The sequence below is a fragment of the Manis pentadactyla genome, chromosome 1, assembly GCF_030020395.1.
Source record: "Manis pentadactyla isolate mManPen7 chromosome 1, mManPen7.hap1, whole genome shotgun sequence".
Lineage (NCBI taxonomy): Eukaryota > Metazoa > Chordata > Mammalia > Pholidota > Manidae > Manis > Manis pentadactyla.
In genome coordinates this window covers 205,866,875-205,888,978 of record NC_080019.1, presented here as the reverse complement: position 1 = coordinate 205,888,978, position 22,104 = coordinate 205,866,875, and the positions used below count along the sequence as shown (strand labels likewise).

At 42.1% G+C, this 22,104-nt stretch overlaps 1 protein-coding gene across 11 annotated transcripts in view; it reads left to right on the top strand.

Moving 5' to 3' along the window:
- The window catches only part of TATDN2 (TatD DNase domain containing 2), a 55,158-nt gene that overhangs the window by 20,905 nt on the left and 12,149 nt on the right, over positions 1-22,104 (top strand). For 10 of the 11 annotated variants that reach the window (XM_057506686.1, XM_036923457.2, XM_057506698.1 and 7 more), the window contains exons 5-6: positions 18,418-18,545; positions 21,528-21,711. In XM_057506686.1, coding sequence (XP_057362669.1) covers positions 18,418-18,545; positions 21,528-21,711 — 312 coding nt within the window. Of the gene's footprint in view, positions 1-18,417; positions 18,546-21,527; positions 21,712-21,913; positions 22,012-22,104 lie in introns of all 11 variants that reach the window. The other variant, XM_057506702.1, reaches the window with a different exon arrangement.

The window sequence follows — 22,104 nt, the reverse complement described above, 5'->3', positions numbered from 1 at the left end:
TCTGCAGTACATGGATGCTGTGCCCTGTTACAGAGCGTCTGTGGTTAGCTTTGTGATTTATGAGAAGGAATCCTCCAGAACCAATGGTTTCTAAATTTTCCTTTGATCAAAGAGAAAATTAAAAGAAATTGTGGTGCTCTTCTGCTGAAGCCCAGGACTCCAGACCTTTGTATACCTTTAGGAGACAGAGATCCCAATTTGAATACAGCTGTCCGTGACAGCCAGTGGGCATGCACGGCTTCACAATAATTTACATAGGAAACAACTTCCATGTTCAGATGTTTCCAAAGGATCTTCTTTAAGATGGGTTTGGTAGGACCTGGTAGGTTTAGTAAATTCAGAACAGGATGATTTTTGACTTGAGGATCTGCATTTAGACAGGAGGTGGGATTTTTGTGTGTGAATATGTTCAGTTTTTTTGCTTTATTTACTGAGTTTCTAGTATAAGTAGTGTTTGTATTCAGAATTAGGTTCATCTTATTCATTAAATAAATTCCTCCCTGTCCAGAGTTCATTTCACTTCGGATGGTAATTTATTAGCCAAAAGTGAATGCGAAAGTACTAAATCTGAAACATAGGAAAATATAGATTTTTAAGAAAGTGAGTAATATTCAGTATTCTGATTTCCCAACTAGCTTCTATGGCTCGGGGCAGGTGTGGTATAGAAAGAGTAACAGTTCAGAAATGTATACACTAAGGCAACTGGATGGAGTGAGAAGAGTATGTTTAATAGTTGATGTTTATTGTATTCCTACCATGTACCAGGAAATACGGTAAGTATTTCACATAACTTTTTCCTTCATGTTGATGAAAAAATGCCTAAAGGCACATTGAAATAAAGACAGATTTTATTTGAGTTTATCAAATCAAGTTTTATTTGTGTTTATCAGAGTAAACTGAACATAGTCCAGGAGGCACAATTTATTCAATGAGTAGGTGTATTCCAGGGGGCTACAGACATGAAGGTTTTATATCCTTGAGGAGGTAGGCAAGAAAGTCATGACTTCAAAGGTATACGTTTCATTTACATAACAGGGCGAGTGTGTAGGTTAATATACGTCCTGACGCCAAATGGAATTAAGGGAAGGGATGAACATTCTTGCTTATTTTATAGATGCCGACCACAAAATCCCTGACTGACTGCATTTATGGGGGATGTTGAAACTGCGTTAGGTTAGGTATTCAGCCTGATTTAGTGACTTGGCCTAGCAGAAGTGACACCAGGTTGGGCTTGTGGTTTTCTTTTTAACATTTGTTAAATGTTATCAGACCTGCATGTAGAGGTACATAGAGCATTGCCACACAACAGACAACTTGAAGTGACAACAAGGTCTATTATTTGGCTTGGTGAGAATGGGACTCAGGAGTGGAAAATGGCGATTCAGAGGAAACAAATTGCTGGCCAGGGGAGGGCAGAACTGAATGTAGAAGAGAGGAAGATAAGAAAATATTTCTGTAAAATACTAGAGACTCCTAGGCTGGACAGGGGAAGTGGTTGCTGTATTCCTGATGTCAGTCTAAACTTCAGCACTGAAACAAGAAGCACCGGCGATGAGCAGATGCTGTAGTTGGATGTCTGTGTTGAGTTGGCATTTGCCTAAAAACTGAGTAGTCAGCAAGTTCTTGATGTGTCCTGCTGAATGTTTTATATTGCAGATTGAACAGGAAAAGCTTGTGGAAGGAGCATTTCTGGTCAGGTGACATGATGCCAGCTCTCGCTTGGTTTCTGTTACCTAATTATTTTCTGGAAGGATTGGAAAATAGAGAAAAGCCAAAGAATTTGGGGAAAAACCAGTAGTTGTCTTGCTACATAGAGCAGAACACTTTTAACTTTTTCCTTGTATATGTGGGTATTCCTAGATTCAACTATTGAACTTCCTATTTATTTAAATTCCTGTTTAACTTCTCTGAGAGATAGGTCCTAGATAGGTTGTATATGACTTGCACACATCAGCCAATGATTACCAGAATCTCTTGTTATCCGGAGTTTGAAAGCCAGGGTGAATGGACTGTCCTTTCGCACTTGGGCTGGCTGAACCAGGCTACTTCTGTGTCTTTTTTTTTTTTTTTTTTTTTGTTATCATTAATCTACAATTACATGAAGAACATTATGTTTACTGGGCTCCCCTCTTCACCAAGTCCCCCCCCCCACCCCATTACAGTCACTCTCCATCAGCGTAGTAAGATACTGTAGAATCACTACTTGTCTTCTCTGTGTTGCACATCCCTCCCTATGCCCCCCCCACATTATACATGCTAATCGTAATGCCCCCTTTCTTTTTCCCCACCCTTACCCCTCACTTCCCACCCATCCTCCCCAGACCCATTCCCTTTGGTAACTGTTAGTCCATTCTGTGATTCTGCTCCTGTTTTGTTCCTTCAGTTTTTCTTTGTTCTTATACTCCACATATGAGTGAAATCATTTGGTACTTGTCTTTCTCTGCCTGGCTTATTTCACTGAGCATAATACCCTCTAGCTCCATCCATGTTGCTGCAAATGGTAGGATTTGTTTTCTTCTTATGGCTGAATAACATTCCATTGTGTATATGTACCACATCTTCTTTATCCATTCATCTACTGATGGACACTTAGGTTTTTTCCATTTCTTGGCTATTGTAGATAGTGCTGCGATAAACACAGGGGTGCACCTGTCTTTTTCAAACTGGGCTGCTGTATTCTTAGGGTAAATTTCTAGGAGTGGAATTCCTGGGTCAAATGGTATTTCTATTTTGAGCTTTTTGAGGAACCTCCATACTGCTTTCCACAATGGTTGAACTAATTTACATTCCCACCAGCACTGTAGGAGGGTTCCCCTTTCTCCACAACCTCGCCAACATTTGTTGTTGTTTGTCTTTTGGATGGTGGTGATCCTTACTGGTGGTGAGGTGATATCTCATTGTGGTTTTAATTTGCATTTCCCTGATGACTTAGCAATGTGGAGCATCTTTTCATGTGTCCGTTGGCCATCTGAATTTCTTCTTTGGTGAACTGTTCAGCTCCTCTGCCCATTTTTTAATTGGATTATTTGCTTTTTGTTTGTTGAGGTGCGTGAGCTCTTTATATATTTTGGATGTCAACCCTTTATCGGATCTGTCATTTATGAATATATTCTCCCATACTGTAGGGTACCTTTTTGTTCTATTGATGGTGTCCTTTGCTGTACAGAAGCTTTTTAGCTTGATATAGTCCCACTTGTTCATTTTTGCTTTTGTTTCCCTTGCCCGGGGAGATATGTTCATGAAGAAGTCGCTCATGTTTATGTCCAAGAGATTTTTGCCTTTGTTTTTTTCTAGGAGTTTTATGGTTTCATGACTTACATTCAGGTCTTTGATCCATTTCGAATTTACTTTCATGTATGGGGTTAGACAGTGATCCAGTTTCATTCTCTTCCATGTAGCTGTCCAGTTTTGCCAGTACCATCTGTTGAAGAGACTGTCATTTCCCCATTGTATGTCCATGGCTCCTTTATCATATATTAATTGACCACATATGTTTGGGTTAATGTGTGGAGTCTCTTCTATTCCACTGGTCTGTGGCTCTGTTCTTGTGCCATTACCAAATTGTCTTGATTACTGTGGCTTTGTAGTAGCGCTTGAAGTTGGGGAGCGAGATTCCCCCAACTTCATTCTTCTTTCTCAGGATTGCTTTGGCTATTTGGGGTCTTTGGTGTTTCCATATGAATTTTTGAACTATTTGTTCCAGTTCGTTGAAGAATGTTGTTGGTAATTTGATTGGGATTGCATCAAATCTATATATTGCTTTGGGCAGGATGGCCATTTTCACGATATTAATTCTTCCTAGCCAAGAGCATGGGATGAGTTTCCATTTGTTAGTGTCCTCTTTAATTTCTCTTAATAGTGTCTTACAGTTTTCAGGGTATAGGTCTTTCACTTCCTTGCTTAGGTTTATTCCTAGGTATTTTATTCTTTTTGATGCAATTGTGAATGGAATTGTTTTCCTGATTTCTCTTTCTATTGGCTCATTGTTAGTGTATAGGAAAGCCACAGATTTTCTGTGTGTTAATTTTGTATCCTGCAACATTGCTATATTCCGATATCAGTTCTAGTAGTTTTGGAGTGGAGTCTTTAGGGTTTTTTATGTACAATATCATGTCATCTGCAAATAGTGACAGTTTAACTTCTTCTTTACCAGTTTGGATTCCTTGTATTTCTTTGTTTTGTCTAATTGTCGTGGCTAGGACCTCCAGTACTATGTTGAATAACAGTGGGGAGAGTGGGCATCCCTGTCTTGTTCCCGATCTCAGAGGAAAAGCTTTCAGCTTCTCACTGTTCAGTATGATGTTGGCTGTGGGTTTATCATAGATGGCCTTTATTATGTTGAGGTACTTGCCCTCTGTACCCATTTTGTTGAGAGTTTTTATCATGAATGGATGTTGAATTTTGTCGAATGCTTTTTCAGCATCTATGGAGATGGTCATGTGGTTTTTGTCCTTCTTTTTGTTGATGTGGTGGATGATGTTGATCGATATTCAAATGTTGTACCATCCTTGCATCCCTGGGATGACTCCCACTTGGTCATGGTATATGATCCTTTTGATGTATTTTTGAATTTGGTTTGCTAATATTTTGTTGAGTATTTTTGCATCTATGTTCATCAGGGATATTGGTCTGTAATATTCTTTTTTATGGTGTCTTTGCCTGGTTTTGCTTTTAGAGTGATGCTGGCCTCATACAATGAATTTGTAAGTATTCCCTCCCTTTTTACTTTTTGTGAAGCTTTAAGGAGGATGGGTATTAGGTCTTCACTAAATTTGATAAAGTTCAGTGGTGAAGCTGTCTGGTCCAGTGGTTTTGTTAGTTTTTTTTTTTTTTTTGTAGATAATTATTTTTTATTGAAGGGTAGTTGACACACAGTATTACATTAGTTTCAGGTGTACAACACAGTGATTCAACATTTATATACATGATAATTCTAGGTACCAGCTATCACCATACCAAGTTGTTACAATATTTTGACTATATTCCTTATGCTATACATTACATCCCGGTTACTTATTTATTTTACAATTGGAAGTGTGTACTTTTTTTTTTTTTTTTTTGTGAGGGCATCTCTCATATTTATTGATCAAATAGTTGTTAACAACAATAAAATTCTGTATAGGGGGGTCAATGCTCAATGCACAATCATTAATCCACCCCAAGCCTAATTTTCGTCAGTCTCCAATCTTCTTAAGCATAACGAACAAGTTCTTACATGGAGAACAAATTCTTACATGGTGAATAAGTTACATGGTGAACAGTACAAGGGCAGTCATCACAGAAACTTCCGGTTTTGCTCATGCATTATGAACTATAAACAGTCAGTTCAAATATGAATACTCATTTGGTTTTTATACTTGATTTATATGTGGATACCACATTTCTCTCTTTATTATTATTATTTTTAATAAAACGCTGAAGTGGTAGGTAGATACAAGATAAAGGTAGCAAACATAGTTTAGTGTTGTAAGAGAGCAAATGTAGATGATCAGGTGTGTGCCTGTAGACTGTGTTAATCCAAGCTAGACAAGGGCAATAAAACATCCACGTATGCAGAAGATTTCTCTCAGAACGTGGGGGTGAGGTTCTAAGCCTCACCTCTGTTGATCCCCAATTTCTCACCTGATGACCCCCCTGGGACTGTACCTGTCTTAGGTTGTTCCTCCCTTGAGGAATCTTACCCGTCTCTGGCTAAACAGTCGTCTTCCGGGGCCATGCAGGGAAATGTAAAGTTGGTAAGTGAGAGAGAAGCCTTATTGTTTGAAATGGTTAGCTTTTTATTTCTTTGCTTATTTATGCCCTGTGGCTTCTATGCCCAGCATTTGTCTTGAGGTATCTTTACCACTTGGAAGAATTATGATACTCGGTAAATTTGATATGAGGCACGAATTCTATTTAAGGGTTGTAATTAGGAAGGAAGAAGAAAAGCTATAGAAGTAGCAGGTGGCAGAAAACATGGGAAGATTGATTATTTCTTTGACATATCTTCTTGTAGAGTAACTTCAGCATGTATAGGTTTTAAGCTACTACTTAAATTGCGCACACACATTAACATAATAGGAGTATAGTTACATAACCAAAGCCTACCTGTAATTACCAGCCATCTCCAGTGAAACCAAGAAAACCAGTTAGGCACCTTAGGCATTTGTGAAAACTTGTCTATGATATGGTGGATATTGTCCAACTGAACTTGAACAGTCTGAGAGAAATCAGACAAATTAAAACAACCCATTCCTGGGGAATGTTCACATCCCTTATGTTCTTTTAACAGTAAATAGTCTGTAGTTGTAAGATTTTGGAGCGCTACAATTTGCACTTCTCCTAATTCTTGACTGAGTTCCAACAGTATAGATCCAGTCAAATTTGTTGTTTTACTGTATGCACAGGCCAGCTTAGATATCTCCTTCTTCATTCCCATGACAAGTCCAGGAACTGGTGGGATGGGTGCATCTACAGCTGTAGCAGTGCGTGAATCTTTGTTGGGGTTTTTTGATGATCATCTTCTGGTATGAGTCTTCCAGAGAGTGCTAATGTTGGAAGTTCTTTTTCATATCGTATCTTAGTTCATTTTCGGGGTAGCCCAATTAGGCTTTGATCCTCTGTATAAACACAAACAGGCCCTTTGCCTACACTTCTATATGCCCTTTATACCCTTGTGTAGAACTCATTGGAGGTCACCACACAGGAACTGCATTTTTTTTTTTTTTTTGGTATCATTAATCTACACTTAAATGACGAATATTATGTTTACTAGGCTCTCCCCTATACCAGGTCCCCCCTATAAACCCCTTTACAGTCACTGTCCATCAGCGTAGCAAAATGTTGTAGAATCACTACTTGCCTTCTCTGTGTTGTACAGCCCTCCCCTTTATCCCACCCCTCCATGTATGCTAATCTTAATATCCCCCTTCTTCTTCCCCCCCTTATCCCTCCCTACCCACCCTTCCTCCCCAGTCCCTTTCCCTTTGGTACCTGTTAGTCCATTCTTGAGTTCTGTGATTCTGCTGCTGTTTTGTTCCTTCAGTTTTTCCTTCGTACTTATATTCCACAGGTGAGTGAAATCATTTGGTATTTCTCTTTCTCTGCTTGGCTTGTTTCACTGAGCATAATACCCTCCAGCTCCATCCATGTTGCTGCAAATGGTAGGATTTGCCCTTTTCTTATGGCTGAGTAGTACTCCATTGTGTCTATGTACCACATCTTTATCCATTCATCTATCGATGGACATTTAGGTTGTTTCCAATTCTTGGCTATTGTAAATAGAGCTGCGATAAACAGGGGTGCATTGGTCTTTCTCATACTTGATTGCTGCATTCTTAGGGTAAATTCCTAAGAGTGCAATTCCTGGGTCAAATGGTAGGTCTGTTTTGAGCATTTTGATGTACCTCCATACTGCTTTCCACAATGGTTGAACTAATTTACATTCCCACCAGCAGTGTAGGAGGGTTCTCCTTTCTCCACAGCCTCGCCAACATTTGTTGTTGTTTGTCTTTTGGATGGCAGCCATCCTTACTGGTGTGAGGTGATACCTCATTGTAGTTTTAATTTGCATTTCTCTGATAATTAGCGATGTGGAGCATCTTTTCATGTGTCTGTTGGCCATCTGTATTTCTTTTTTGGAGAACTGTCTGTTCAGTTCCTCTGCCCATTTTTTAATTGGGTTATTTGTTTTTTGTTTGTTGAGGCGTTTGAGCTCTTTATATATTCTGGATGTCAAGCCTTTATCGGATGTGTCATTTTCAAATATATTCTCCCATACTGTAGGGTTCCTTTTTGTTCTATTGATGGTGTCTTTTGCTGTACAGAAGCTTTTCAGCTTAATATAGTCCCACTTGTTCATTTTTGCTGTTGTTTTCCTTGCCCGGGGAGATATGTTCAAGAAGAGGTCACTGATGTTTATGTCTAAGAGGTTTTTGCTCATGTTTTCTTCCAAGAGTTTAATGGTTTCATGACTTACATTCAGGTCTTTGATCCATTTTGAGTTTACTTTTGTATATGGGGTTAGACAATGGTCCAGTTTCATTCTCCTACATGTAGCTGTCCAGTTTTGCCAGCTCCATCTGTTGAAAGGACTGTCATTTCGCCATTGTATGTCCATGGCTCCTTTATCAAATATTAATTGACCATATATGTCTGGGTTAATGTCTGGATTCTCTAGTCTGTTCCATTGGTCTGTGGCTCTGTTCTTGTGCCAGTACTAAATTGTCTTGATTACTATGGCTTTATGTTAGAGCTTGAAGTTGGGGAGTGAGATCCCCCCTACTTTATTCTTCTTTCTCAGGATTGCTTTGGCTATTTGGGGTCTTTGGTGTTTCCATATGAATTTTTGAATTATTTGTTCCAGTTTATTGAAGAATGTTGCTGGTAGTTTCATAGGGATTGCATTGAATCTGTATATTGCTTTGGGCAGGATGGCCATTTTGATGATATTAATTCTTCCTAGCCACGAGCATGGGATGAGTTTCCATCTGTTAGTGTCCTCTTTAATTTCTCTTAAGAGTGACGTGTAGTTTTCAGAGTATAAGTCTTTCACTTCTTTGGTTAGGTTTATTCCTAGGTATTTTATTTTTTTTGATGCAATTGTGAATGGAGTTGTTTTCCTGATTTCTTTTTCTGTTGGTTCATTGTTAGTGTATAGGAAAGCCACAAATTTCTGTGTGTTGATTTTGTATCCTGCAACTTTGCTGTATTCCGATATCAGTTCTAGTAGTTTTGGGGTGGAGTCTTTAGGGTTTTTTATGTACAGTATCATGTCATCTGCAAATAGTGACAGTTTAACTTCTTCTTTACCAATCTGGATTCCTTGTATTTTTTTGTTTTGTCTGATTGCCATGGCTAGGACCTCCAGTACTATGTTAAATAACAGTGGGGAGAGTGGGCATCCCTGTCTAGTTCCCGATCTCAGAGGAAAAGCTTTCAGCTTCTCGCTGTTCAATATAATGTTGGCTGTGGGTTTATCATAGATGGCCTTTATTATGTTGAGGTACTTGCCCTCTATTCCCATTTTGTTGAGAGTTTTTATCATGAATGGATGTTGAACTTTGTCAAATGCTTTTTCAGCATCTATGGAGATGATCATGTGGTTTTTGTCTTTCTTTTTGTTGATGTGGTGGATGATGTTGATGGACTTTTGAATGTTGTACCATCCTTGCATCCCTGGGATGAATCCCACTTGGTCATGGTGTATGATCCTTTTGATGTATTTTTAAATTCGATTTGATAATATTTTGTTGAGTATTTTTGCATCTACGTTCATCAGGGATATTGGTCTGTAGTTTTCTTTTTTGGTGGGGTCTTTGCCTGGTTTTGGTATTAGGGTGATGTTGGCTTCATAGAATGAGTTTGGGAGTATCCCTTCCTCCTCTATTTTTTGGAAAACTTTGAGGAGAATGGGTATTATGTCTTCCCTGTATGTCTGATAAAATTCCGAGGTAAATCCATCTGGCCCGGGGGTTTTGTTCTTTGGTAGTTTTTTGATTACCGCTTCAATTTCATTGCTGGTAATTGGTCTGTTTAGATTTTCTGTTTCTTTTTGGGTCAGTCTTGGAAGGTTGTATTTTTCTAGGAAGTTGTCCATTTCTCCTAGGTTTCCCAGCTTGTTAGCATATAGGTTTTCATAGTATTCTCTAATAATTCTTTGTATTTCTGTGGGGTCTGTCATGATTTTTCCTTTCTTGTTTCTGATACTGTTGATTTGTGTTGACTCTCTTTTCCTCTTAATAAGTCTGGCTAGAGGCTTATCTATTTTGTTTATTTTCTCGAAGAACCAGCTCTTGGTTTCATTGATTTTTTGCTATTTTATTCTTCTCAATTTTATTTATTTCTTCTCTGATCTTTATTATGTCCCTCCCTCTGCTGACCTTAGGCCTCATTTGTTCTTCTTTTTCCAGTTTCGATAATTGTGACATTAGACCATTTATTTGGGATTGTTCTTCCTTTTTTAAATATGCCTGGATTGCTATATACTTTCCTCTTAAGACTGCTTTTTCTGTGACCCACAGAAGTTGGGGCTTAGTGTTGTTGTTGTCATTTGTTTCCATATATTGCTGGATCTCCATTTTGATTTGGTCATTGATCCATTGATTATTTAGGAGCGTGTTGTTTAGCCTCCATGTGTTTGTGAGCCTTTTTGCTTTCTTTGTACAGTTTATGTCTAGTTTTATGCCTTTGTGGCCTGAAAAGTTGGTTGGTAGGATTTCAATCTTTTGGAATTTACTGAGGCTCTTTTTGTGGCCTAGTATGTGGTCTATTCTGGAGAATGTTCCATGTGCACTTGAGAAGAATGTGTATCCTGTTGCTTTTGGATGTAGAGTTCTGTAGATGTCTATTAGGTCCATCTGGTCTGCTGTGTTGTGCAGTGCTTCCGTGTCCTTACTTATTTTCTGCCCGGTGGATCTATCCTTTGGGGTGAGTGGTGTGTTGAAGTCTCCTAGAATGAATGCATTGCAGTCTATTTCCCCCTTTACTTCTGTTAGTATTTGTTTCACATATGCTGGTGCTCCTGTGTTGGGTGCATATGTATTTAGAATGGTTATATCCTCTTGTTGGACTGAGCCCTTTATCGTTATGTAGTGTCCTTCTTTATCTCTTGTTACTTTCTTTGTTTTGAAGTCTATTTTGTCTGATATTAGTACTGCAACCCCTGCTTTCTTCTCGCTGTTGTTTGCCTGAAATATGTTTTTCCATCCCTTGACTTTTAGTCTGTACATGACTTTGGGTTTGAGGTGAGTTTCTTGTAAGCAGCACATAGATGGGTCTTGCTTTTTTATCCATTCTATTACTCTATGTCTTTTGATTGGTGCATTCAGTCCATTAACATTTAGGGTGACTATTGAAAGATATGTACTTATTGCCATTGCAGGCTTTAGATTCGTGGTTACCAAAGGTTCAAGGTTATCCTCTTTAGTATCTTACTGCCTAACTAAGCTCGCTTATTAAGCTGTTATATACACTGTCTGGAGATTCTTTTCTTCTTTCCCTTCTTTTTCCTCCTCCTCCATTCTTCATATGTTGGGTGTTTTGTTCTGTGCTCTTTCTAGGAGTGCTCCCATCTAGAGCAGTCCCTGTAAGATGCCCTGTAGAGGTGGTTTGTGGGAAGCAAATTCCGTCAGCTTTTGTTTGTCTGGGAATTGTTTAATCCCACCATCATATTTGAATGATAGTCGTGCTGGATACAGTATCCTTGGTTCAAGGCCCTTCTGTTTCATTGTATTAAATATATCATGCCATTCTCTTCTGGCCTGTAGGGTTTCTGTTGAGAAATCTGATGTTAGCCTGATGGGTTTCCCTTTATAGGTGACCTTTTTCTCTCTAGCTGCCTTTAAAACTCTTTCCTTGTCCTTGATCTTTGCCATTTTAATTATTATGTGTCTTGGTGTTGTCCTCCTTGGATCCTTTCTGTTGGGGGTTCTGTGTATTTCCGTGGTCTGTTCGATTATTTCCTCCCCCAGTTTGGGGAAGTTTTCAGCAATTATTTCTTCCAAGGCACTTTCCATCCCTTTTCCTCTCTCTTCTTCTTCTGGTACCCCTATAATACGGATATTGTTCCTTTTGGATTGGTCACACAGTTCTCTCAATATTGTTTCATTCCTGGAGATCCTTTTATCTCTCTCTATGTCAGCTTCTATGCGTTCCTGTTCTCTGGTTTCAATTCCATCAATGGCTTCTTGCATCCTATCCATTCTGCTTATAAACCCTTCCAGAGTTTGTTTCATTTCTGCGATCTCCTTTCTGGCATCTGTGATCTCCCTCCAGACTTCATCCCATATCTCTTGCGTATTTCTCTGCATCTCTGTCAGCATGTTTATGATTCTTATTTTCTTTTTCAGGAAGACTGGTTAGGTCTGTCTCCTTCTCTGGTGTTGTCTCTGTGATCTTTGTCTGCCTGTAGCTTTGCCTTTTCATGGTGATAGGAATAGTTTGCAGAGCTGGGACGAGTGACGGCTGGAAGAACTTCCCTTCTTGTTGGTTTGTGGCCCTCCTCTCCTGAGAGAACAGCGACCTCTAGTGGCTTGTGCTGGGTAGCTGCGCGCAGACAGGGCTTCTGCTTCCTGCCCGGCTGCTATGGAGTTTATCTCCGCTGTTGCTGTGGGTGTGTCCTGGCTCGGGCAGCTGCTCCAAAATGGTGGAGTCGCGTTGGAGGGGGAGCAGCCGGAGGCTATTTATCTCCGTAAGGGGCCTCCATGCTCCCTACAGCCCAGGGGATTAGGGTGCCCAGAGATCCCCGGATTCCCTACCTCGGTATTAAGTGTCTCGCCCTGCCCCTTTAAGACTTCCAAAAAGCACCTGCCAAAACAAAACGAGGACCACAAAAATAAATAAATAAATAAATAAATAAATAAATAAAAAATGGCCACTCGTTTTTCTTTATTCTCCAGCGCCAGCCTCAGGCATGTGCTCACTCTTCTTGCTGCCCTGTTTCCCTAGTATTGGGGTCCCTATCCCTTTAAGACTTCCAAAAGGCGCTCGTCAAAACAAAACAGAAAAAAAAGAAAAATGGCCGCTCGCTTTTCTTATGTTCTCCAGCGCCAGGCCTCCGGTACCCTCTCACCGTTCTTGCTGCCCTGTTTCCCTAGTATCCAGGGCCCCGCACACACACTGTGTCTGCACTCTGGCCCGGATGGCTGGGGCTGGGTGTTCGGCAGTCCTGGGCTCCGTCTCCCTCCCGCTCTGCCTATTCTTCTCCCGCCGGGAGCTGGGGGGAGGGGCGCTCGGGTCCTGCCGGGCCGGGGCTTGTATCTTACCCCCTTTACAAGGCCAAGGAGCTGGGTTCTCACAGGTGTGGATGTGGTCTGGATGTTGTCCTGTGTCCTCTGGTCTTTATTCTAGGAAGAGTTGTCTTTGTTATATTTTCATAGATATATGTGGTTTTGGGAGGAGATTTCCGCTGCTCTACTCACGCCACCATCTTGGCTCCACTCTTGTTTTGTTAGTTTTTTAAATTACCAATTCAATTGTTATATAACAGTCTATCTTCAATTGTTGATTATTTCAAACATAATCTATAGGTAGTTTTTCTCCCTCTTCCTCCTCATCCACACATTATGTATTAGATGTCATAATCTGCACTTTATATGTATCCCTTTACTGATTTCGTGAGTAGTTGATTTTGCTTCTTTTGTTTTAATTTTGTACTCACTTGGTAATTAATTATTCTCCTACCTTTAGGAGGATTTTGTTTTCACTGGTGAAAGCTCTTTAGCCTTAGGAACATTTCCATCTAGAGCAGTTCCCTTAACATATTCCTGTAGGGATGACTTTGTGGTGGTGAATTCCGTCAACTTTTGTTTATCTGAAAATTGTTTAATCCCTGCTTCAAATTTAAATGATCATGTTGCTGGGTAGAGGATTCTTTATCAGAGGTCGTTCTGTTTCATTACATTAAATTTATCATGCCACTTCCTTCTGTCCTGTACAGTTCCTGCTGAGAAGTCTGTTGATAGCCTGATGGGATTTCCTTTATAAGTAATTTTTTTCTCTCTGGGTGCTTTCAATAATCTCTCCTTATCCTTGATCTTTGCCGTTTTAACTTTCTTTTGAGATTATCTGAATGTATTTTCATAAGTGAATTGATAATTTCCTAATTTTCCAGAACAATCAGTAGACTATAGCTTGTCTGAGTTTCACAAAGTGACTATCCTCATGTCACCAACAACCAGATCAAGAACTTGAACTCTGCCCAGCACCCCAAAGCCCCCTTCAATCCCTCCCCCACCTCTTCTCTGAAGGCAATCAATATTCTACCTTCTATCATCACAGGTTATGTTTGACTCAATTAGAAATTTAAATAAATGGAATCATGTAGCATGTGCTCTTGGGTGCTTGACCTCTTTTGCTCAGTACAATGTTTGAGTTTCATCCATGTTGTTACATGTAGTGGTAGTTCATTTGCAGTACTACAGCACACCCCCTTGTGTTACTGTGCAAGCTCCACTGTCCTGTGGATGCATACTTTGTTCTTTCCTGTCCCCAACCGTCATGAATGCTGCTGCTGTGGTCATGCGTGTACATCTTTGGCACATAGCTGTACACATCTCTGTTGGAACTGAATCGCTACTTCATACAGTATGGCCTGTTTGGTCAGCCTCCACGGATATTGCCAGTTTTCCAAAGTAATTGCACTAATTTACATTCCCAGTGACAGTAAATGAGAGGTCCTAGTGATCTAAGCATTTTTTTCCAAGGTTTGGCTGGTTTTAAATTTTTATCAAGTAATGCATCTTCATGCCATTTTAATTGTATATCTTGGTGTTGTCTTGCTGGGGTTCCTTTTCTTAGGGGTTCTCTGTGCTTCCTGACCTGTGTTTCTATTTCCTTCCCCAGTTTGGGGAAGTTTTCAGTAATTATTTCCTTAAAGAGACTTTCTATCCCTTCATCTCCTTCTCCTTCTGGTACCCCTATTATGCAAATATTGTTTCTTTTAGATTGGTCACACACCTCTCTTATTCTTTTATTCCTAGAGATCCTTTTTTTCTGTTTTTTGACTATATTGTTTTCTGTTCCCTTATTTGCATTTCATTTACAGCTTCTTAATCCTGTAATAATCTGCTATTAAATCTCTCCATTCTGTTTCATTTCAGATACTGTGTTCTTCAGCTCTGAGTGGCTCTTTTTCAGGTCTTCTATCTTTTTGTTGAAGTCCTCCCTGAGATCTTGAATATTTTTCTGTAGAGTCATGAGCATGTTTATGACTTTTCCTTTGAAATCTTTATCAAGGAGATTGGTGATTTTTGGTTTTATTGAGCCCTCTTTCTGGGCTGTTTTGTCTTGTAGTTTTGATTGGAACATACTCCTCTGCTTCCTCATTTTATTGGGCTTTCTGTGTTTTTATTTTCTGTGGAGTAATAGCTTTATGAAGGAGGTGTCCTGTGGTGCCCAGCATCTCAAGATTCTACTTTCCAGTGTGGGAGCCCCAGCTGTTTCATGCAGTGGGTGGAGCCACCTTTCCTTCTGGCTTGTAGTAGTCTGATTCTAGGCATGCAATATGCTTAGGTGGTGCCTTTGTGATCAGTGCAGAAGTCTCCTGGAGTTTCTGGGGGCAGGGCTGACCTCAGCTTGGCCTGCAGCAATGGCAGGAGCTATAGGGTTATGTAGGTTAAAGCTCTGCCCAGGCCTGTCATGTAGAAACTGGCATCTGTTGGGAGGGAGGAGCTCTTCGGGCTGGATCTTGCAGGCACCTTCCCTTTTGGGTTGCAGTGGAGCCGAGAAAGCTGGGAGGTTCTCCCTGTGCCTATCCTGCAGCAAAGTCTGACACTACTGCTGGACCAAGTAGGTTGTCTGCTGGTTGTGCATGCAGGGAGGAGCCTCCGAGATGTGTTGCCAGTGAGAGGGATGGAGCATCGGGCTCCTGAGAGTTCCTGCCCTGTTCGGCTGAGGGCAGGCTGGCAAGGTATTGTCCACCTGCCCTTTTTCCTGAGAAGAGAGCATTGTCCAATACTCACCCCTCTGGCCCTCCTCCTGCTGCTGGGCAGTCTTTCAAACTGCCTGTTTTGCTTTTGTCTTGGGGAGAGGTGGAGCGTGTCTGTTCTCCACAAGTGGCTGGAATCTCAGCCTCCCCAGGTGTTTCATGTGTCTTTGTTGTCCAGCTCTACTAATCACCAGAACACCATGTAATATGGGCTTGTGCTCCTGTAGCAGATCTTCAGGGCTAAGGTGTTCAGCAATCCTGGGCTTCTACTCCCACCTGTGGGCTGGGGTTGGGGGAGGGCTTGGGTACCGCTGAATCTGGCTTTGCCATTTTACTCTTTTCTGTGAGATCTTCTCTTCTTCCCCAGATGTATGCATCCATTCTGTAGTCTGTTCTGTAGTCTTCAGGTCATTTTCAGATTTAGTTGTATTTTCATGTTTTCTGTGTTCTGGGGAAGAGGTTTCTGCCTTGCCTTCCTACTCCACCATCTTGTTCTCTGCCCCACCCCCCACTTCATCTGCATTATGACTTTCTTTAATGTCATGCTTGGATCTTCTCTTTCTATTTTGTGTAAGCATTATAGGTTTTTGGCTTATGGTTACCATGGAGTTCTTATATGACATCTGCGTATACAGCCACTTATGATAAGTTGATGGTCACTTGTTTAAGTGCATTCTAACAACACTACATTTTTATTACCCCTCCTCCACATTTTATATATATGATGCCTTCTCTAGCACCTTTGTATGTAGTGACTCCCTTAACTAATTTTAGATGTAATTGATCACAACACCTGTCTTTTTGACCTTCCGACTAGCTTTTAACTGATTGATCTACTAGGTGTATGTGTGCTTTCACTAGTGAAGTTTTCACTTTGACATTTCTCTTGCTTCTAGTTATAGTCTTATCTTTTCCTCTTAAAGAATACCCTTTAACATTTCTTGTAAGGCCATTTTAATGTTAGTGAACTCTTTTAACTTATGTACCTGTGAAGCCTTTTGTTTTGCCTTCCATCCTGAGTGATGACCTTACTGGGTAGTTTTGGTTGTCAGTCTTTCTTTTTCAACACTTTGAATATATCATGCCATTCCCTTCTGGCCTGTAGAGTTTCTGCTGAAAAAAATAATCTGACAGCCATATTACCTTTCCCTTTAGGTGACTGGTTTCCTTTCTCTTGCTGCTTCTAAGATTCTCTCTTTGTGTTTGATCTTTGACATTATAATTAGGATGTGTTTTGGTGTGGCACTTCTTCAGTTCATCTTACTTGGGACTTTCTCCACTTCCTGGACCTGGGTGTCTGTTTCTTCCCCTAGGTTATGGAAGTTTTCAGCTGTTATTTCATCAAATAACTTTTCTGCCCCTTTCTCTCTCTTCTTCTGGGACTCCTATAATGCGAATGTTTGGATCTTTAATGTCTCAGACCTCCCTTAATTTACCTCTTTTCTTTTCATTCTTTTTGCTTTCTGCTGTTCAGCTCAAGTGCTTTCCATCACTCTTGTCTTCCAAATCACTGATCAGTTCTTCTATGTCCTCTAGTTCACTCTTGACTGCCTGCAGTGGACTTTTTATTCTACTTATTGTATGCTTTGTCTGTGATTGATCCTGTTTTGTATCTTTGTAGACATTTTCACTGAGTTCTTCCGTTCTTCTGTCATGTCTGGTGTCATTAATTTGAACACTTTATCTGGTGGATTGCTTAACTCTGTTTCACCTAATTCTTTTTCTGAAGCGTTATAATATACTTCAGTTGCAAGCATTTTCCTCTGTCTCCTCATTATGTTTGACTTTCTGTGCTTGATTTTATGCATCAGTAGAAAGGCTCCAGTCATGAAGGACTGGACTTGTATGGGGAAGTTCTCCTGGACGGGCTTGCATGTGCCTGGTGATTTTGGCTGGCTGGCGGCAGACCTAGTGAGTGTGAGATGGGGGTGTCCTGATGTCAGGGCTCTCAGGGCATGGTCGGGGTTAGGGGGGACACAATTAGAGGGATTTCTGAGTGGATACTGATGGGATACATGCTGGCAAGGAGGCAGCGGGCCCAGGTGTGATCTCCAGGAAAGGCTCTCCTCCACAGCTACTGGCTCCCCGACCTGTGGCACAACAGCAGCTCACATGTGCTCCCCAGGGCTTGGTAGCACCTTGCTGTGTGTCTGCATGCAGCTACAGGGACAGGCATGGCCGAGGAAAGCCCTGCCTTGGTAGCTACAGCCTTCCATACCTGGTGCGCAGCAGCAGCTCACAGCTCTTGGGTCCTCGATGACCTGGTCTGTTACTGCAGGGCAGCCCCAGGCCCAGGTGTGGAATTCAGGGGTCCTGGCCTCCATGGTTCCTGGCTCCCAGACTGTGGTGCAGCAGTGGCTCCAGGAAGCCCGTCTACCCAGCTACTGAGGTGCCTCCTGCTGTGGTGCACTGGCCAGGATGTGCTACTCAGGGTAGCTGCAGCCTGAGTGTACTCTTTGGGCAAGGAAGGGGCTGGGTAGCCACCTAGGCCAAACCTGAAATAGTGTGTGTGCCCAGCCCTGTTCCCCCAGGAGTGCAAACAGTGGCGCCCAGGACACCTCTGACGACACCTCTGTGCTGGAGAGAGTTCCAGCCATTCACCTGCCAATGGTGGGTGCTTTAGTTCTGAGAATTGAGCTTTTCTGCTTACAGTCAAGGTGTGCTTTAAAGTGCGCATGTTTCCCTGTGCCCCAGGGCAGGGATTCTGCATCCAACTCCCTCAGTGATCCTCCTGCCCACAGAGTCCTTGCGCTGGGGTGGGGTTCCTTTTGTTACCATGGCTTCGTGTCTCCTGCTGCTTTTTTTGTGGTCTTTCTATCCCTCTTTGTGTACGTGCTCACTCAGGCCTTCGTTTTGCTTCAGGATGAATCTCTCTGTGTGTAGGTGTAAATTCAGCATGAAGGTGGGGGGAGAAGGTGGGTTCAAGCTCTCTCTATGCTCCCATATTTCCAGCATCAGCAGGCTTTTGAAGTGGCTTTAACCCACAGGCTTTGTCACTTGTCTTTCCGCAGGTGTTTGAGAGGCAGCTACAGCTGGCCGTGGCTCTGAAGAAGCCCTTGGTGATCCACTGCCGAGAAGCTGATGAAGATCTGTTGAGCATCATGAAAAAATTTGTGCCCTCAGACTACAAGATCCATAGGTTAGAAGGCTGGTGCCTCAGTGGCCAAATGGAATGAACACTTCTTTCTGTTTAGGATGTTAGGTGGAAAAATGAAAACTCACTACTCAGGATAGCACTGATAACACTAGATCTTTATGTAGTATCTTTTCTAAGGATTAACTATTGATTGAACCACATGAAATTTCGGATATTTAACTATTTTGTGCTTACAACATGGTAACTTCATATGGTTTGAGCTAATACCCTAACTCACCAATAAACAAGAAGCAGGCTTTTGTGACCCCTGTCCCATGTGGCTAATGTGGAGTCTTGGCTCTCAGAAGTGAGGGAGAGGCAGCTGGGGGTCCAGTGACTTAGCACACAGAATATTCCTAAAAAGGAATTTTCTTTTCTTTTTCTAAATTTGAAAGCTCACTATCACCCCCTCCCCTGACAAAGCCTAAGATGTGTTTTATGTGAATGTTATCTAGGGGTTCTTAAGTTCACTCTCTGATCTCCTACCATATGCCCATCCTGGGCATCAGCTCAGTCTGGGTCACCCTCCTCCCTGCAGGAGCTGAAGGAGACAGAGTGGTGACTTCCTCAGAGAGCGTGGGGTTGAGGTAGGCATAGGTGCTGCGGCAGCCAGAGCAGGGCCCGTTAGGAAGGCCTGGCTGGATGGGTCAGGAGGCAATGCCTGGGCAGGCTCTTACAAGATGGGTGAGATGGGTTAACTGAAAAAAAACAGGGTGTGGAACCCAGACCAGGTCTTGATGAGTGGCAGAAGCAGGGGAGGCTGTCAGGTCTCTGGGACCTGCCGTTTCGGTGCCAGGTAGAGAGAGTGTGGCACCTCTGACGGAGCTGTACACACCAGAGACCAGGCACAGCCACTTGGGCCTTCTGTGTTGGCTGGTTGGTTTTTCATTGCTTCATTTGTGGACTGACAGTAAAGGAAATCTAATGGGTGGCAGGTAGACCAGGGCTAAGATGGCCAAATGAGCTATGGGCCTGGAGGAAGCCCTGAATTTTCAGGTTGGTTAACGATACATGTTGCAATTAAGAAGAAAGTTCACCTGTAATCCCACTCCCCAATATTTTAACTTTTTGTTTCCTTACAGTTCATTTGACTGCATGGACGTAATTCTTACCTTCCGTAATTATAACCTTAGAGGAGCCACAGTTAAAAAAATTTTTTTTTTTAATTTTGGTATAATTAATATACAATCACATGAGCAACATTGTGGTTACTAGATTCCCCCCATTATCAAGTCCCTACCATATACCTCATTACAGTCACTGTCCATCAGCGCAGTAAGATGCTATAGTCACTACTTGTCTTCTCTGTGCTATACTGCCTTCCCCGTGCCCCCTCCACCCTACGTTATGTGTGCTAATCATAATGCCCCTTATTCCCCTTCTCCCTCCCTTCCCACCCACCCTCCCCAGTCCCTTTCCCTTTGGCAACTGTTAGTCCATTCTTGGATTCTGTGAGGCTGCTGCTGTTTTTTTTTTTTTTTTTTATCATTAATCTGCAATTACATGAGGAACATTGTTTACTAGACTCCCCCCATCATCAAGTATCCCCCACATACCCCATTACAGTCACTGTCCATCAGCGTAGTAAGATGCTATAGAATCACTACTTGTCTTCTCTGTGTTGCACAACCCTCCCCATGCCCCCCCATCATGTCTGCTAATAGTAATGCCCCCTTTTTTTCCCCCTTATCCCTACCTTCCCACCCATCCTCTCCAGTCCCTTTCCCTTTGGTAACTGTTAGTCCATTCTTGGGTTCTGTGTTTCTGCTGCTGTTTTGTTCCTTCAATTTTTTTTCTTTGTTCTTATACTCCACATATGAGTGAAATCATTTGGTACTTGTCTTTCTCCGCCTGGCTTATTTCACTGAACATAATACCCTCTAGTTCCATCCATGTTGTTGCAAATGGTAGGATTTGTTTTCTTACAGCTGAGTAATGTTCCATTGTGTATATGTACCACATCTTCTTTATCCATTCAGCTACTGATGGACACTTAGGTTGCTTCCGTTTCTTGGCTATTGTAAATAGTGCTGCGATAAACATAGGGGTGCATCTGTCTTTTTGAAACTGGGCTGCTGCATTCTTAGGGTAAATTTCTAGGAGTGGAATTCCTGGGTCAAATGGTATTTCTATTTTTAGTTTTTTTGATGAACCTCCATACTGCTTTCCACAATGGTGAACTATTTTACATTCCCACCAGCAGTGTACGAGGGTTCCTCTTTTTCTGCATCCTCATCAGCATTTGTTGTTCCTAGTCTTCTCAATGTTGGCCATCCTTACTGGTGTGAGGTGATATCTCATTGTGGTTCTAATTTGCATTTCCCTGATGATTAGCCATGTGGAGCATCTTTTCATGTGTCTGTTGGCCATCTGAATTTCTTCTTTGGAGAAGTGTCTCTTCATATTCTCTGCCCATTTTTTAATTGGGTTATTTGCTTTTTGGGTGTTGAGGTGTGTGAGTTCTTAATATATTTTGGATGTTAACCCCTTGTCAGATATGTAATTTACAAATATATTCCCCCATACTGTAGGATGCCTTTTTATTCTACTGATGGTGTCCTTTGCTGTACAGAAGCTTTTTAGCATGATTTGGTCCCATTTCATTTTTGCTTTTGTTTCCCTTGCCTGAGGAGATGCAATGAGGAGGAGCCAGAGTTTTTAATTCTGCTTCTCTTTTCATGTTGTAAGCACAACCTATTTCTGTGTTTTTGCCATATATATTCTTCGTGGTGACCATTTCACTGGCTCTGTAGCATTCTGCAGTGTAATGGGTCGATTGGTGAACATTACTCACCAAGAGGTCTCTTACCTGTGTTGAGCCAGCGCTTGTGTTTACTCTTGGAGTCCTTCCCCAGGCTGCAGTCCTTTCATTTCTGAGAATTATCAACAGGAAGTAATTGAAGGGGTAGTATGTCTAGAGGGAGTTGGGGGCTCCTGCAGAGGGGATTGTGAGCGAGCACTGATCTGAAAGTCTCCTCCTCCCAGGCACTGCTTCACTGGCAGCTACCCGGTCATCGAGCCCTTACTGAAGCACTTCCCCAACATGTGTGTGGGCTTCACGGCAGTCCTGACCTACTCCTCGGCCTGGGAGGCTCGGGAAGCTCTGAAACAGATTCCACTGGAGAGAATCATTGTGGAAACTGATGCTCCCTACTTCCTGCCTCGGCAGGTAGGGTGTCCTCATTCAGGCTGAGTTGAAGCACTGAGGAGAGAGGGTGGGGAGGTGGGTGGTTAACCATACAAGGTTGGCAGGGCCAGAGCTCCCCGACTACTAGGTCCCATTCTTGGCTGTGTAGGTATCTCCTTGTTGTTGCTCTGCAGAACCAAAAGTGAGGGGGCTGAGAAGCTGAAGGGTAACCACTCTCTTCCAGGCAGTGCAAAGCCCTACCCTGTAGAGGGTAGTCCAAGGAAGCGTGGGACCCTGCTCACCCAGAGCCCCCCATGACTAGGAATCTCCCTGCACCTGCAGGTAAAGGGGTCTCTCTAGGGCAGCCCCAAAGAGGTCCTTGCTGGGGAAGGGCTGGGGAGGGAGTTCTGTGTACTGGCCGCGTGCAGAAAGCAC